This window comes from Chrysemys picta, chromosome 10, assembly GCF_011386835.1.
Source record: "Chrysemys picta bellii isolate R12L10 chromosome 10, ASM1138683v2, whole genome shotgun sequence".
Lineage (NCBI taxonomy): Eukaryota > Metazoa > Chordata > Testudines > Emydidae > Chrysemys > Chrysemys picta.
In genome coordinates this window covers 39,916,609-39,933,490 of record NC_088800.1, presented here as the reverse complement: position 1 = coordinate 39,933,490, position 16,882 = coordinate 39,916,609, and the positions used below count along the sequence as shown (strand labels likewise).

Sequence of the window (16,882 nt, the reverse complement as noted above, 5' to 3'; positions counted from 1 at the left end):
CAGCACTGCGAGCATGGAGCCCGCTGCGACCATCGCTGCAGTTATGGCCGTTGTCAACACCTCGCACCTTATCATCCACCTTTTTCAGAGTCAGATGCTGAGAAATCGGGCGAGGAGGCTACGGCAGCGCGGTGAGGGGGGCACAGACCTCTCACAAAGCACGGGACCCCACGCCATGAACATCATGGTGGCAATGGGTCATGCTGATGCTGTGGAACGGCGATTCTGGGCCCGGGAAACAAGCACGGACTGGTGGGACCGCATAGTGCTGCAGGTCTGGGATGAATCACAGTGGCTGCGAAACTTCAGGATGCGTAAGGGAACTTTCTTGGAACTTTGTGAGTTGCTGTCCCCTGCCCTGAAGCGCAAGGACACCCGGATGCGAGCAGCCCTGACTGTCCAGAAGCGAGTGGCCATAGCCCTCTGGAAGCTTGCAATGCCAGACAGCTACCGGTCAGTCGCGAACCACTTTGGCGTGGGCAAATCTACCGTGGGGGTTGCTGTGATGCAATAGCCAACGCAATCGTTGAGCTACTGCTCTCAAAGGTAGTGACCCTGGGAAATGTGCAAATCATCATAGATGGCTTCGCCGCGATGGGATTCCCAAACTGCGGTGGGGCTATAGATGGAACTCACATCCCTATCCTGGGACCGGACCACCAGGCCAGCCAGTACATTAACAGAAAGGGCTACTTTTCAATGGTGCTGCAAACACTGGTGGACCATAGGGGACGTTTTACAAACATCAACGTCGGATGGCCGGGCAAGGTTCATGATGCTCGTGTTTTCAGGAACTCTGGTCTGTTTAGACGGTTGCAGGAAGGTATTTACTTCCCGGACCACAAAATAACTGTTGGGGATGTGGAGATGCCTATAGTGATCCTCGGGGACCCTGCCTACCCGCTAATGCCCTGGCTCATGAAGCCCTATTCAGGCGCCCTGGACAGTGAAAAAGAACTCTTCAACTACCGTCTGAGCAAGTGCAGAATGGTGGTGGAGTGTGCTTTTGGACATCTCTAGGGGAGATGGAGAAGCTTACTGACTCGCTCTGATCTCAGCGAAACCAATATCCCCATTGTTATTGCAGCTTGCTGTGTGCTCCACAATCTCTGTGAGAGCAAGGGGGGACCTTTATGGCGGGGTGGGAGGCTGAGGCAAATAGCCTGGCAGCTGATTATGCCCAGCCAGACAGCCGTGCGATTAGAAGAGCCCAGTGGGACGCGCTGTGCATCCGGGAGGCTTTGAAAGCTAGGTTCCTCAGTGAGCAGGGTAACCTGTGACTATTACGTTTGTTTAAAGAGAAGCTGATTCTTTACCCAGTTAATGTTGACTATCCTCTCCAGTTACATAGCCCGTTCACCCCATTTCCCCCCTTCCAACACACGTTTAAAAATAAAATGAATGGAACTTTGTTAATGAACACCTTTTTCTTTATTACGGATTTCGCGGTAAAGTGTTGAAACTGGGACGCAGACTATGGTGGGGAGCGGGCGTAGTGATGGAAAGAACGCTTCTAAACTCGAGGAATGACAGGCTCCTGCTCCTAGAGCGGTCCGCAGTGGTGGACTGGTTGTTTCAACGGAGCCTGCCACCCCTCCTTTTCGGGACTCTGTGTGTGGAGGCTATGTGACTTTGTGGCAGGGGAGGACGGTTACAGATCCCCTGCTGCATGGCTCTGTGATCCAGGCTAAGGACCGCTGCATAAGATCTCTAACCGCCCTCCCCCGCCACAAAGTGACATAGCCCCCCACCACACAGAACATGAAAACCACCTCCCAGACTGACCAGGGTGCCTAGTGACTGCAATGTGTATGTGACCTTCTGCTGAAACTGCCCCTGTGTCTGTACCCTGGTAAAGGTGACTGTCCTCTCCAATTACCAACCCCTTCCCCCCCCCTTCAAACACACTCTCCTCTAAAAGAACATGACGGAAACAGTAATTAACAGAAACATATTTTTTATTAGCAACTACAGTTAGGGGATGAAACTGGGATGGGGGCTTGGTTGAGGCGGGAAGGAAAGGACTTATCAAATTTTTGGGAATGAGAGCCTTCTGGTACTTGATCAGTCTGCAGGGGTGGAGTGACAGTTTTCACGGCCCCTGACGCCCCTCCTTCTTGGGACTTTGGGTGAGGGGGGGATGGGACTTTGTGGCGGGGGAGGGCAGTTAGAGATAGACTGCAGCAGGGCTCTGTCCTCCTGCCTCCGGTCCTGCAGAACATCCACAAGGCGCCGGAGCGTGTCCGTTTGCTCCCTCATTAGTCCAAGCAGCGTTTGAGTTGCCTGCTGGTCTTCCTGCCGCCACCTCTCCTCCCGTTCGCTGTGTGATCGCTGGTATTGCGACATGTTCTCCCTCCACTGGGTCTGCTGGGCCGCCTCTACTCGGGAGCAGCCCATAAGTTCTGAGAACATGTCGTCCCGTGTCCTTTTCTTTCTCTGCCTAATCTGCACCAGCCTCTGGGAGGGGGATGCCGGGGTAGGTAGGGAGACAGTCGCAGCTGTGGGATGGGAAAAAGGGAGTGAATTCCTCACAAAGATACATTTTTGTGAACAATAAACATAGTCTTTCTCTGTGAACAAGACCATGCACAGCACCTATCTCATGCGCACTCAGGACAAGGTCGAATTTTCGGCCTTCGCATTCAGTGCCTGGGGTCTTGCAGTGGAGATCACACAAGCAGGGCAGGACAGCGGAATTCAGGTAGCAGGCTGACATGGTAAGCCGTAGACTTTTGGCTGCTTAAAACTTAAATTATATATCACGTTCAAAGCAATGCTCCTAGCATTGGCCAGTTCCTGCTGGCGGCAATCCGGCAAGCATGAACTCTGCCCCTGTCCCACCCCCTTGCGGCTGTCCCCGGGAAAGATCCCTGTATGCTGCCCATCTCCCGCCTCCACCGCGTGGCTGTAAACCACCGGTTACAGTTATGTAAAGGAACAGGCAATCAGTCCCAATACTAACATTCCCCTAATTCAAAGCAGGTCACCATGAGCGACATCACTCTGATGAGGATTTCTGACACAGAGAAAGACCGCATGCTGCGTGAAAGCCAGCAAAAACCAGGGCCGTATGCCGCCATGCTTTGCGAGGCAATGATCCCAGAGTACTTGATGATAGCCTGGCACGGAAAAGTTTCCTACCACGAAGGACGCAATAAGGCTGCTCTCCCCAGGAACCTCATGCAAAGACTTTCCAATTACCTCCAGGAGAGCTTCGTGGAGATGTCCCATGAGGATTTCAGCTCTATCCCCGGACATATAGACCTTATTTTCCAGTAGCTGCACTGGAAAGGACTAAAAAGTAGAGCGCCTAGGGCAAACTAATCATGATAATCCGAATATTGTTAGATTCTTTTGCAGTAGTTGCACTGCCAAGGACTAAAACGTTAAGCACCTAAGGCAAACTAATCATGAAAAACCCATTGTTAATATTCCTGTTCTGTTCAAAATAAATGTTTACATGTTTAAAACACTTACCGACTGATCCTTCCCCTGATTCAGGGTCCGGATTAACGCCTGGGGAGGGTTGGTAGGGGATCTCCGTGAGGGTGATGAAGAGATCCTGGCTGTCGGGGAAATCAGCGTTGTAAGCGCTGTCGACTGCCTCGTCCTCCTCATCTCCTTTCTCATCTTCCCTGTCCACTACATCTCCGAGGAAGCGGCCGTCGACAATATCCCATCCTCAGAGTCCACGGTCAGTGGTGGGGTAGTGGTGGTGGCCGCACCTAGAATGGAATGCAGTGCCTCGTAGAAACGGCATGTCTGGGGCTGGGATCCGGAGCGTCCGTTTGACTCTTTGGTCTTCTGGCACCCTTGTCTCAGCTCCTTGATTTTCACGCAGCACTGCATTGCATCCCGGCTGTATCCTCTCTCTGTCATGGCTTTTGAGATCTTCTCGTAGATCTTTGCATTCCGTTTCTTGGAGCGCAGCTCCGAAAGCACGGACTCATCGCCCCACACAGCGATCAGATCCAAGACTTCCCGATCAGTCCATGCTGGGGCCCTCTTTCTATTCAGCGATTGCATGATCACCTCTGCTGGAGAGCTCTGCATCCTTGCCAGTGCTGCTGAGCTCGCCACGATGTCCAAACAGGAAATGAGATTCAAACTGGCCAGACAGGAAAAGGAATTCAAATTTTCCAGGGGCTTTTCCTGTGTGGCTGGTCAGAGCATCCGAGCTCGGACTGCTGTCCAGAGTGTCAACAGAGTGGTGCACTGTGGGATAGCTCCCGGAGCTATTAGCGTCGAATTCCATCCACACCTACCCTAATTCGACATGGCCATGTCGAATTTAGCGCTACTCCCCTCGTCGGGGAGGAGTACAGAAATCGAATTAAAGAGACCTCTATGTCGAACTAAATAGCTTCGTTGTGTGGACGAGTGCAGGGTTAATTCGATTTAACGCTGCTAAATTTGACATAACCTCCTAGTGTAGACCAGGCCTTAGTTGCATTGCGCTAGCACCTAGGGCCCCAAGGAGGGATCAGGACCCCACCATGCTAAGTGCTGTACACACATATCATGAAAAGATGGCCCCAAAGTGCTTAGGCCCAGATCCTGAAAGGTATTTAGGTTCCTATCTTCCACTGAAGTGAAATACATTGAGCAGCTGGGCCTTACAGTCTAACTAATGTTTCTTTTTTCCAGTGTTTCTGACCATGTGTGTGGGGGGGGGGGGGGGAGGAGGGGGTATATCTGGGATATATAAATGATCACCCATGTTTCTGATGACGTGTGGTGCACATGTGTGCATGTGTACCTGGGATATATAAGGGGTTTATCGCCAGTGTTTTTGATTACATGTGTGTGCGTGCATATCTGGGATATATAAATGGTTGATCATGCATGTTTCTAATTGTGTGTGTGTGTGTGTGTGTGTGTGTGTGTGTGTTCTTCTTCAACAGTTAGTTGAACCGTTGGCCATAACGATTGTTAGTCATTCTGTCCATTCTTGTGCAGCTGCAAGGGCTTGATGGGCCAAGAGTCCAATGTCGGAACAGACTTGATCCACCCACGCAATAGGGGATCTGCTTCTGGGCCGCCTCCACCCCTCAATTGGTGGAATTTTATCCCGGATGTTACAAGCCACTCAGAGAATGGCGTTTGCTGGAATGCCTTGTGGCATTCTAGCGACATGTTTGAAATTTAAGATGCCATCTGCGGACAATGGCCCCAATAGTCTGTAGACCAGAGCGACTGTAAACGTCTGTGTTACTAATGAAGTCATTCCACTTTATGCCCAATATACAACGTTGGCTTTTGGTGTGGAAAGCCTCTGGCTTTGCCCGGTCTCAGCGACATAGTGTCCATGTTTCACAGCCATACAGCAGTACGGGGAGAATATAGCTCGAATAGATCCTGAACATGGTTGTTGTACTGAGATGATGCTAGTTCCATATTTGTTGTAAACAACCCATGGCAGACACTGTGATGCCAATCCGGTGAAGAACCTCCAGGTGAGAGTTTGAGGAACTGGTGAGTATAGAACCCAAATAGCAAAAGCTGGAAAAGGCTTTGACAGTTTCATTATTCAAAGATTGAAGTCACTGGTGGACCTGATCCTAGGTTTTGCAGCTTTGTCTGTTACCATGACCGACCTTGGCTGACTCCTCCTCCATTTGCTGGAGTGCCTCGTGAAACCTGTCTGGGCTCTGTACTAGGAGAACAATGTCATCAGCGTAGACTAGGTCTGAGAGCGAGAGATCACTGATCTGAATGTCTATTGACCTGACAGAATGCTGCATTACGAAATCCACTGCCTGACAAAAGAGCACAGGGGCCAAGACACAGCCCTGCCTGACCCCAGATACTGATTTAAAAGGTGCCAACCTCCCATTCCCAAGATGTCCATGGGCAGTGGTTCTGTGCAGCTCACTAATCAAGTCCAGAAGAGTGATTGGGACATGTACGCCCTTTAAGGCCGTCCATAAAGCGACTCAGTCAACTGAATCAAACACAGCCTTAAAATCAACTGACACCATGTGCAGGGGCTTCTTGAACTCGCAATGTATCTCCAACAACAAGCAGAGGGCCAAAATGGCGTCTAATGTGGTTGTGTTCCTCATAAAATCTGACTGATGGGGGTGATGTTTCTGATGTAGCAGAGGCTCCAAATGCACCAGCAGAACATGCTCAAACATCTTCCCTGCCATGGACCACAAGGTGATTGGCCTTGCCCTTATAAAGTAAGATCACAATACCATCCTTCCAGGCAGCTGGCAAGGTTCCGTTCTCCCCATCAGGCGAAAGATGGCCAGATGTGTATCTGGAATATATAAATGATTGGTCACCCATGCAGCATGTCTTCTTTATAACTGGAGCTGTGAAATATGAGGCACAAAAGGCCTGTCCTCATGGAGGCTGGATCTAGCTCCAAAGTCTGAGACCTTATCTGTGAATTTCACCAAACAACTGGGAAATAAGCCAGGGTTTCAGTGAGTAATGAGATCCTGAGTCATGATCTGGCTCCCCTGTGGGAAATGATGTGCAGGCTCCTAATGGAACAAGTCACTTCCATGTCTTCCCCACAGAGGAAATAACAGCCTCTGTGGTCCCAGGGATTTATGTCACAGGTCAGGGTCACAGAGTTATACCCTAGAGTTCAGAACAGTCCAGCCCAGTAATCCCTCCTCACAGCAATGCTCACCTTATGGGAGGTCAGCTAGTGTGTGTTGAGACAGGAATGTCTACTGGCCATTCCCGTAAGTGACACAGATACTGACACAAGGGGAATGTTCTGCACCAAGGGGCCTGGGATGGGGCTTAGTCCCCAACACCTGCAAGGTAAGGGATAAAACCCCAATTAGTCACATGCCACACCTGTGGGGTGGCTGATTAACTAATTGCCTCCTGGCCTTGTAAGTAGACTGAGGGAACTCAGGGATGGAGAGAAGACCCTAGAGAGAGGAGGTAGGGAGTTCCTGGCCTCACGTGGGCCTGGGGCAGGCAGACTAAGGAAGGCCACAGGGTCAGGTGGGCCCTGGAAAAGCGGGGGCAAGATCTAGGGAGAGACTGAAAAGAAAGTGGGAATCTCCCACAGAGGGAGACTCACAATGAGCAGAGCAGGCTCCTGTGGGAGAGAGCCCAGAGATAGGGTTTGTAAGCAGAGAAGACTTCAGTAGCCCAAGGGGGCAGAAGAATTATGCAGTTTTGTTTGCACTTGTTCATGATACCCAGGAAGGGGTCTGAAATTAGGTGACTTGGCTGGAGGGCTGAGCCACAGAAGACTTGAGGCCAGAGGCAGGTGGCCTGGAGGAGGCGCTAGAGCAGAATATAGCAGCAACACAGCCGGCACTGACAAAAGGAGGTGAACGAGCACTGTCAAAAGGCCACCTTAGTTATTCCAGCCTCCATCCAGCCTCCTTGTCTAGACAACTAGGGAGAGATTCTGCCGTTATTTACACTAGCGACAAGGACTCTACTGAAATCAATACGAGTTACTGCGGATTTACACCAGAGTAACTGAGATCAGAAGCTGGCCTGGACAAATAGGGCTGTATTTAAACTGGGACTTTAATCCAGATTTACAACAGTGGAGGGGAGACCAGAATCTGGCTGTTAATTCTCAATTTTTATATTATCAGATGGGCCCGGATACACCAAAGGTATTTAGGTGCCTAACACCCATTGATTCACACAGGAGTTAGGTACCTTAATACCTTTGAGGATCTGAGCCATGGAGCTTATATTAGGCTGTCTCGAGATGCAGATGATCTGTGCTTGGTGCAGAACCTGACTTCTGTGTGAGGGCAAGAAGCGCAAGTGGTTGTTGGCCACCTTTCCACTATTGCCTGTAATTCTGGGACCAGTTCGGCCCCTAGCACAACTTAGAGCAGCCTCCGTATACATAACAGACGAGTGCTAATGTTGAGGAATCACTTTGCACGCCATTGAAATGCAGGCACCTTTGGAGTAAGATATGGCAGCTGACCAGTAGCACAGAAGTTTAGGCCAGGCCATGAACAGTACTGTAGCCAACTGAAATGGGAGGAATTTTAGGTAGGCAAAATCTAATCACACACACTGGTGTTTAGCCAAGATGGCAGAACTAATGTGTTCTGCAGGGTTATTAACATAAATTCCTCCCTAAAATAAATAAAACTCACAAGCAACCTAGGCGCGTGGGGGGGGGGAGGGGGGAGGGGAGGGAAGACTGTGTAAGCAATCTGGTTAAAGCAACCTGGGCTTTGTTTCTTTTGTTAGGCCAGGAGCGAGCTGGTTTTTCTAGTCAAACTGTTTTACATTTTGTCTAGGATCTTATTAGAAGCACTCCTTTTGTCTGTGGCTCAAGAAGTTAATAAAGGGCGTTCGTGGATAATTGCGGATGCTGCTTCTCTTTTCCTGTCTTCTGTTCCTCTCATGCACTGTCATGTCAATGATTGTTTATGGTCTCTTTGACTCCATGGGCGGAGGGTGATTTTTCGAATGTCTTAGTATTATTCATGTAGCTGGTATTGACCCTTCAAACACAGCCTGCCATCTGGGTGAATGATCAAAAGTACTCTAGCTCAGACTGATTGATGGACGGATGACACCAGAAAACCAGACCAAGGACAGACAGATGGATGACAACAGAGAGATGATGGACGGCAGATGGATGGATTAATGACAGACAGATAAAGGTTTGATAGACAGGTGATGACAGATATGATAGACAACAGGAGACAGACGGATGAATGAGGAGTGGCAAACCAAGACACACACATGCTAGACCAGCGTTTCTCAAATGCAGCCACCGTGGCCGCATGAGGCCACCAGGGGCTTTTCTTGCAGCCACAGCCTCCTGTGCTGTGATGGGGTGGGGGAGGGCAAAATAGCGCCCCATCCCCCTCACTGTTGCTCCTGGATGCACTGCCTTCGTGTTGGTTGCTGGAGCCAGCAGCAGGGGTTGGGCCCTGCCCCGCTCTGGAGTCACCTGGGGCACAACACTGTATGTAAGCAGGGGAATGGTCCCACTATTGTGGGGAACTTTCCTGGCTTATACACTACCCCGATGAAATGGGCTAGCGAAAGGATCTGAGTCCTCGCTTCCAGTCCCTTTACCCAGAGGCCTGCCTGACCTCGGGGGCTCCCCTTCCACTCTCCTGTGTGGCAGAGTCCTTGTAACCCAAACAAGGCTGGGCCCAGGAGTCCTGGGGGGCTCGACCCCCAACCTTGTCATGGTCACTTAGGGCTGGGGCTAGGGTGTCCCCACTCTGGGGTGCTCTCTCTGCACTGGATGCTTCCTTGACCCACTGATCATTACATACAGTTCAAAGCAAATACAATTTATAAAACAGCAATCAATTAAAAAAAATAAGGAAAGAATGGGAAAGGTGAAAGGAAAACCCATCACCCCACTCTGTGGCACGGGGACATCACAACCAGCCCTGGCTGGAATGTCAGGGCAGTTCACAGTCTGTTCCTCACCAGTCCCAGGCCTCCTTCTCAGGCCCTGGCTGTGCTGCAGGGATGCTGTAGGTCGGACACCTGCTCTGGCGGTGGCCACAAGCTCTCAGGCTCTAGGTGGCAGGACCCTTCTTCCCAGCATCGCCCCCACCCCATTGGGGTTACGATCCCCCTCCAAGTCTGGCCTGCAGGGCCTCTTGGCTGGGGGTGTCTCCCTGTGGTGGGCCCACTGCCCAAGGTGCCCCTCGTGCTTCCCTGCTGCTCACCGCACCCAGCTCCGGACTGCTCCAGCCCCAGCCCCAGCCCCAGCTCCAGCTCCAGCTCCAGCTCCAGCTCCACTCTGCCTCAGCACTGCTGCTTCTCTGCCTCCAGCCCCCTGGGCTGCTTCTCCAGCCCCTCTGGCTCTGGTTGCTACAGCTCTGCCCCCAGGACAGGTCTGCTCTGTGGCTGCTTCTGTGACTCTGCTCCCAGCACTGATCTGCTTCCTGGGTAGGGTGACCAGACGTTCCAATTTTATGGGGACTGTCCCAATATTTGCTTGTTTGTCCCATGTCCCGACCGATGTCCCGACCGATATTCGGTCGGGACACGGGACAAACAAGCAATTTTGCCGTCCGCTCCCTCGCACAGGCGGAGCCCGGAGGGGCTCGCGTCCCCCCTGCCCCGACTCCACCCCCTCCTTCCCCCATTGGATCCCTCCCAAAATCCCCGCCCTGGCCCTGCCCCCAGCCCCGCCCCCTCACTGCCCCATTGGATCCCTCCCCAAATCCCCGCCTCTTCCCCAAGCACGCCATTCCTCCTCCCTCCCAGGCTTGCGCCGATCAGCTGTATGGCAGCGCAAGCGCTGGAGGGAGGCCCGGGGGATGCAGGGGATCGCGGGGTGAGTGAGTCCGGCCTGGCCCCGAGGGCAGGCAGGAGGGCGGGGCGGTACCTGCAGGGGCAGCCCCGGGTCCGGCCTGGGGAACCGGCTCCCTGTACGCACCCATGTGTGGGGTGGGGGGGCAGCAGCTGCCCGCGCAGGGACTCCGACGGGGCTTCACCTCCTGCCACGTGGAGGCAGCGGCAGCCCCGTTCGTTCCCCTGCGGGACCTGAGCGGGACTGGGGGACTGGGGCCTGCTGCCCCCACTCTGGGGCCGCCCGCGGGATTGCACCAGCTGGGCACCTTCCCCTACAGGGGGAGGTGGAGACGAGGCAAGCTGGGGTGGGGCGGGGGCGCTCCGGCTGCTTTTTTTTTTTTTCTTCCGCCGGCCCCCCTGATATTTCAGTTTTGTCATCTGGTCACCCTATTCCTGGGTTGCTTTTCTGGCCCCTCTGGATCTGGCACGGCTCTGTTCCCCAGCTCAGCTCAGGCCCCTGCTTTCTCCTTAGCTCGGCCCCACTCTCTCTGACCCAGGCAATTCCAGCTCACACGGAGGACAGGACCCCCCCGGTCTGCTGACTCCCTGATTAGCCTGCCTGCCCTGTCAATCAGGCTATCCTGGAGCATTGGTCTCTCCCCACTGTTCCTGGAGACTGTCAGTCTCAGGGTCCTGATTTCCCATTGACCCATCCCCTTTCTTTTGGTACTGGGAGCTAGCCAACCAAAAAACCCAACTGAGTTTTAGCAAGGGGACAACAGCCAGTGAGTCCCCCCCCCCTTCTCAGGGGTGGTGGGGCAGCAGACTCTGGACATGGGCCTTTGGGCTCCACCCCTGGGCTCTGGCTGAACGATGACAGGCCCCAGGCCACATGGCTTCAGGCTCCGTCCCTGGGCCCCATCCTCCAGCCGCGAGGCTTCAGGCTCTGGCAGCAGGGCTTCAGGTTCCAGCCCCCCGCTACCTCCTCCAGCCCCTAAACCCCATCTCCCCTGGCCCTCACTGTCTCCCCCGACCCTCCATCCAGGGCTTAATTTAGCCCCAGGCTTGCTAGTGCTGAGTAAGTCTGCTGTGAAAAGGGATACTTGTATATTTGTTAATATCACTTTTCACAACAGACTTACTAGCTAGCAATAAATAAATTACAATGATGTGGATGTGTATATGTATATGTGCATATTTATTTGGTTTTCCTAAAGCTAATTAAGTATTTTAGGAAAAAGTGTGAGAGCAGCCACCAGCAAGAGTTGGTGGCCGCATTCTGAGGCCACCAAAAATTTTGTCCTGAGAACTCCTGTGTTAGACTCCAAGGCGTTAATACACCTATTAGATATTGAGGCTCCTATATCATTAAAAAACACTTAGCCAGAACAGCACACAAAAAGACAATATCCGGAGTAAATCTCAAGGAAGCCGCAATCAAACACATACCTCCCTCCTTGATTCAGACCCTAATTAGACACAACACAATTAAAATGGGAGCAAACAAACAAACAGCTTGGGCGTAATCTGGCATCGTGTTCGGCAATCTTCCTCTGACTAATGCCAAGGGCACGCCAGAGATGGAAACGGCCTTGTCTTCTGACGGAGGAATTGCAGCCTAGCAACTAGAGCACAGGACTGTGAAGATGTCAGCTCTGTCTCCTACTCTGACCCCTGCCATGGGCCCAAGGGACCTTAACCTCCCTCTGCCTCAGTTTCCCAAACTATACATAAGAATGGCCATCCTGGGTCAGACCAACGGTTCATCTAGTCCAGGATCCTGTCTTCCAACAGTGGCCAATGCCAGATGCTTCAAAGGGATAAGCAGCAGATAACAGAACTTGCTTCTCTCTCTAGGCTCTTATATGGCCCTAACTATTGTAACATCTGAGCACCTTGTAGTTGTTAATGGATTTTATCCTCCCAACACCCCCATAAGATGAAGAAGCAAAATCCATATTTTATGGATGGGGAGGCCCACGGAGATTAAAGGGTCTCAATTAGGAACTGAACCCAGGACTCCTGAGTCCTAATCTCAGCATGCTAGCCACTAGCCCATCCATCTATCTACCTAGCAGGGACTGGGTGAAGCTTAATATTTATAAAGTGCTCAGCACTGCTCAGCTGGGCAAGTAAAGTATCATTCGTTATGCTGTGGGACAATGAGCCAGGCCACGCCCAGACACCACAGTGGTAGGCACAGCATAAGACCCTAGAATTTCAGCGGCAGTGGTGGGAGACAGAGCAGGTGACCCGTTGATGGAACCTTGCAGCGCCCTTGCTGAGATGATTGTTAGCCAGGTTTAATAGAATCATTGCTGTTTAAGGCCAGAAGGGGCCATTAGATTGTTTCGTCTGCGCGCCTGCATACCACAGGCCAGAGAACTCCCTCCAAGCTATGCCTGCAGTGAGCCCCATCATTTGTGTTTGACTAAAGCATCTCTTCCAGAAAGGCTTCCAGGCTTGATCCGAAGACCTCAAGAGATGGAGAATCCATCGTTCTTTGGTAGTTTGTTCCAATGGTCCATGACTAGGTCTCCTAGGTGCTCCAGGAATACAACCAATAATAATCACCACCACTATTAAATATGTATGTTTTACTAGTAATTTGAATGTGTCTGGCTTTAAAGTCTGGGTCCTGTTTTGCCTTTCTCCATAAATTAAAGAGGCCTTTAGGACCTGGTATTTTCTCCTGCTGAAAAGGTCCTTGTACATCATGATCAAGTCACCTCTTGATCTTCATTTTGAAAAGCTAAATAGATTGAGCTCCATAAGTCTCTCCTTGCAAGACATTTTCTCCAGTCCTCATATCATGTCTGTTGCTCTCTGCTGCACCCTGGCCTATAATTTAACATCCTTTTAAAAATGTGGACACCAGAACAGCATTCAGTGTTCGTCTCACCAATGCCATAGACAGAGGTAAAATCACCTCTCTTCTCTCAGGTATACATCCCAGGATCACCTTAGCCTTTTGTGTCACAGCATCGCACTGGAGACTCATGTTGAGCTATTTGTTCACGCCGACCCCTCAATCCTTCTCAGAGAGATTGTTTTCCAGGATACAGTCCTCTCTACTGTACATATGACTTATGTTATTTGTTCCTAGACATACAATCTTGCCTTTGGCTGTATTAAAATGCATCTTATTTGAATGTGCCCAGTTTACCAAGCGATCCAGTGACTGCCCTGTCCTCATCACTATTTACCATTCCGTCCACCTTTGGGTCATTCGCACATTTTACCAGCAGTGATTTTATATTTACTTCCAGATCACTGATAAAAATATTGACTAGTGTCAGACCTAAAACCAATCCCTGCACAACCCTACTAGAAACACCCCTATTCGAGGATGATTTCCCATTAAGATCCATCAGTTAGCCGGTTTTTAGTCCATTTAATGTGTACTTTATTGATGTTCAGAGATTTCAAGGCCAGAAGGGACCCCTGTGATCATCTAGTCTGACCTCCTGTATAGCACAGGCCAGAGACCTGCCCCATCATAGTTCCTAGAGCAGAGTGGGTCTTTTAATAAACAATCTTGATATTAAAAAATGTCAGTGATGGAGAATCCACCACAACCTTGACCAAATTCTTCCAATGGTTAATGACTCTCACTGTTAAAAAATTACACCCTATTTCTAGTCTGAATTTGTCTAGCTTCAACTTCCGGCTACTGGATTGTATTAGACCTTTCTGTGCTAGACTGAAAAGCCCATTAATAAATGTTTGTTTCCCATGTAGGTACTTCTAGACTGTATTCAAGTCACCCCTTCTGGAATCCTGGGTCCAGTTCTGGTGTCCACAATTCAAGAAGGATGTTGATAAAATGGGGAAGGTTCAGAGAAGAGCCACGAGAATGATTAAAGGATTGGAAAACCTGTGTGATAATGATAGACTCTAAGAGGTCAATCTATTTAGCATAACAAAGGGAAGGTTAAGGGTTGACTTGATCACAGTCTATAAGTACCTACATGGGGAACAAATGTTTAATAATAGGCTCTTCAATCTAGTAGAGAAAGGTATAACACCATCTAGTAGCTGGAAGATGTACAGAGCTAGTTTTTTAATCACTGTCATGCAGTGCTAAATCAAAGCCTTACAAAAGTATATTACATCTATGCAGGTCCTGTATGGCCTGGTCTACACTACGGGTTTAGGTCGACTTTAGCAGCGTTAAACCGAATTAAGCCTGGACACGTCCACACAACGAAGCCCTTTCTTTCGACTTAAAGGGCCCTTTAAACCGGTTTCTTTACACCACCTCCGACGAGGGGATTAGCGATAAAACCGGCCTTTGCGGGTCGGAATTGGGGTAGTGTGGACGGAATTCGATGTTATTGGCCTCCGGGAGCTATCCCACAGTGCTTCATTGTGACCGCTCTGGACAGCGCTCTCAACTCAGATGCACTGACCAGGTAGACAGGAAAAGACCCGCGAAGGTTTGAATTTCATTTCCTGTTTGCCCAGCGTGGAGAGCACAGGTGACCCCGCAGAGCTCATCAGCACAGGTAACCGTGATGGAGTCCTCCCAGGATCGCAAAAGAGCTCCAGCATGGACCGAACGGGAGGTACGAGATCTGCTCGCCATATGGGGAGATGAAGCAGTGATAGCTGAACTCCGTAGCAGTAAAAGAAATGGAAAAGTATTAGAAAAGATCTCCAAGGCCATGAAGGACCGAGGCCATAACAGGGACACACAGCAGTGCCGCGTGAAAATTAAGGAGCTACGGCAAGCTTACCACAAAGCCAGAGAAGCAAACGGAAGGTCCGGGGCAGAGCCGCAAACTTGCCGCTACTACACGGAGCTGCATGCGATCCTAGGGGGTGCAGCCACCACTACCCCAACCGTGTGCTATGACTCTCTCACTGGAGAAACACACAGGGAAGACGGTTCGGGGAACGAGGAAGATGACGATGGAGGTACTGTAGGTTGCTCACAGCAGCAAGGAAGCGGAGAAACCGGTTTCCCCAACAGCCAGGATATGTTTGTGACCCTGGACCTGGAACCAGTAACCCCCGAACTCACCCAAGACCCTCAGGGCACACAGGAGACCTCTGGTGAGTGTAACTTTGTAAATATTTGTAAACATTACAAAAAAAAAGCAAGCAAGTCTGTTAACGTGTATGGGGATGGAGCGGAAATCCTCCAGGGACATCTCCAGAAAGCTCTCCTAGTTGAAATGGGGTGATTTTATTAAGGGGGACATTCAGAGGCGCCCGTTCCTGCTCTTCTGACCAGAAATGTTCCCCACTGTTAACCACGCGGTGGGGGGAGGGGTGAAGTGATCATCCCAGAGAATCGTGTGTGTGTGTGTGGGGGGGGGTGGTTTACTTGTGTTTGTGCCGCATATTAACCGGGAAACCGCAGCCCCCTCCTTTTACATTGAAACCCCATTTTAAATGGACAACCCAATTCATCCTTGATATGGGAAATGCGCTGCTGTTTGCAACCTTTCCCGCATGTTAAGAAGGTTAAAAAAGCCAAAACACTGTGGCCTACGATGGCTGCCTGCAAGCCGAAATATGCGACCTTGTAATGAAAGAGTGTACCCATTGTTCCCTAAAATGTGTCTTTTTTAACCACCTCTCCCTTCTCCTCCGCCAGCTGCAAATGTTTCTCCTTCGCAGAGGCTCGTGAACATTAGAAAGAGAAAACGTAAGACGAGGGACGAGATGTTCACGGAGCTGCAGATGTCCGCCCAGGCTGATAGAGCACAGCAGAATGCGTGGAGGCAGTCAATGTCGGAGATGAGAAAAGCCCAATATGAACGAGAGGAGAGGTGGCGGGCTGAATCGCGGGAAGAACAGAGCAAGTGGCGGGCTGAAGACGATAGGTGGCGCCAGCTTGCAGACAGACGGCAAGAGGCAATGCTCCGTCTGCTGGAGCATCAAACTGATATGCTCGAGCGTATGGTTGAGTTGCAGGAAAGGCAGCAGGAGCAGAGACCGCCGCTACAGCCCCTGTGTAACCAACAGCCCTCCTCCCCAAGTTCCATAGCCTCCTCACCAAGACGCCCAAGAACACGGTGGGGGGGCCTCCGTCCACCCAGTCACTCCACCCCAGATGATCGCCCAAGCATCAGAAGGCTGGCCTTCAATAAGAGTTAAAGTTTTAAAATGCAGTGTGTCCTTTTCCATCCCTCCTCCCCCACCCATCCCAGGCTACCTTGGCAATTATCCCCCTACCTCTGTAAGGAACTAATAAAGAATGCATGAATGTGAAAAAGCAATGACTTTATTGCCTCTGCAAGCGGGAGGGGAGGGTGGGGTGGGGTGGTTGGTTTACAGGGAAGTAGAGTGAACCGGGTCGGGGGGGGGGTTTGGAGGGTTCATCAAGGAGAAACAAACAGAAGTTTCACACAGTAGCCTGGCCAGTCACAAAACTCGTTTTCAAAGCTTCTCTGATGCGCACCGCGCCCTGCTGTGCTCCTCTAACCGCCCTGGTGTCTGGCTGCGCGTAATCAGCGGCCAGGCGAGTTGCCTCAACCTCCCACCCCGCCATAAATGTCTCCCCCTTACTCTCACAGATATTGTGGAGCGCACAGCAAGCAGCAATAACAATGGGGATATTCTTTTCGCTGAGATCTGAGCGAGTCAGTAAGCTGCGCCAGCGCGCTTTTAAACGTCCAAATGCACATTCCACCACCATTCGGCACTT

The 16,882-nt window shown here is 51.0% G+C and overlaps 1 protein-coding gene across 1 annotated transcript; it reads left to right on the top strand.

Annotated features, from left to right (window-relative positions):
• Positions 1 to 14,356: 14,356 nt before the first annotated feature.
• Positions 14,357 to 16,485, top strand: LOC135973971 (uncharacterized). The gene is made up of 2 exons (XM_065559634.1): positions 14,357 to 15,282; positions 15,830 to 16,485. The coding sequence occupies exons 1-2, from the start codon at positions 14,742 to 14,744 to the stop codon at positions 16,330 to 16,332; spliced, it is 1,044 nt and encodes a 347-aa protein (XP_065415706.1). The 5' UTR covers positions 14,357 to 14,741; the 3' UTR covers positions 16,333 to 16,485.
• Positions 16,486 to 16,882: the final 397 nt, after the last annotated feature.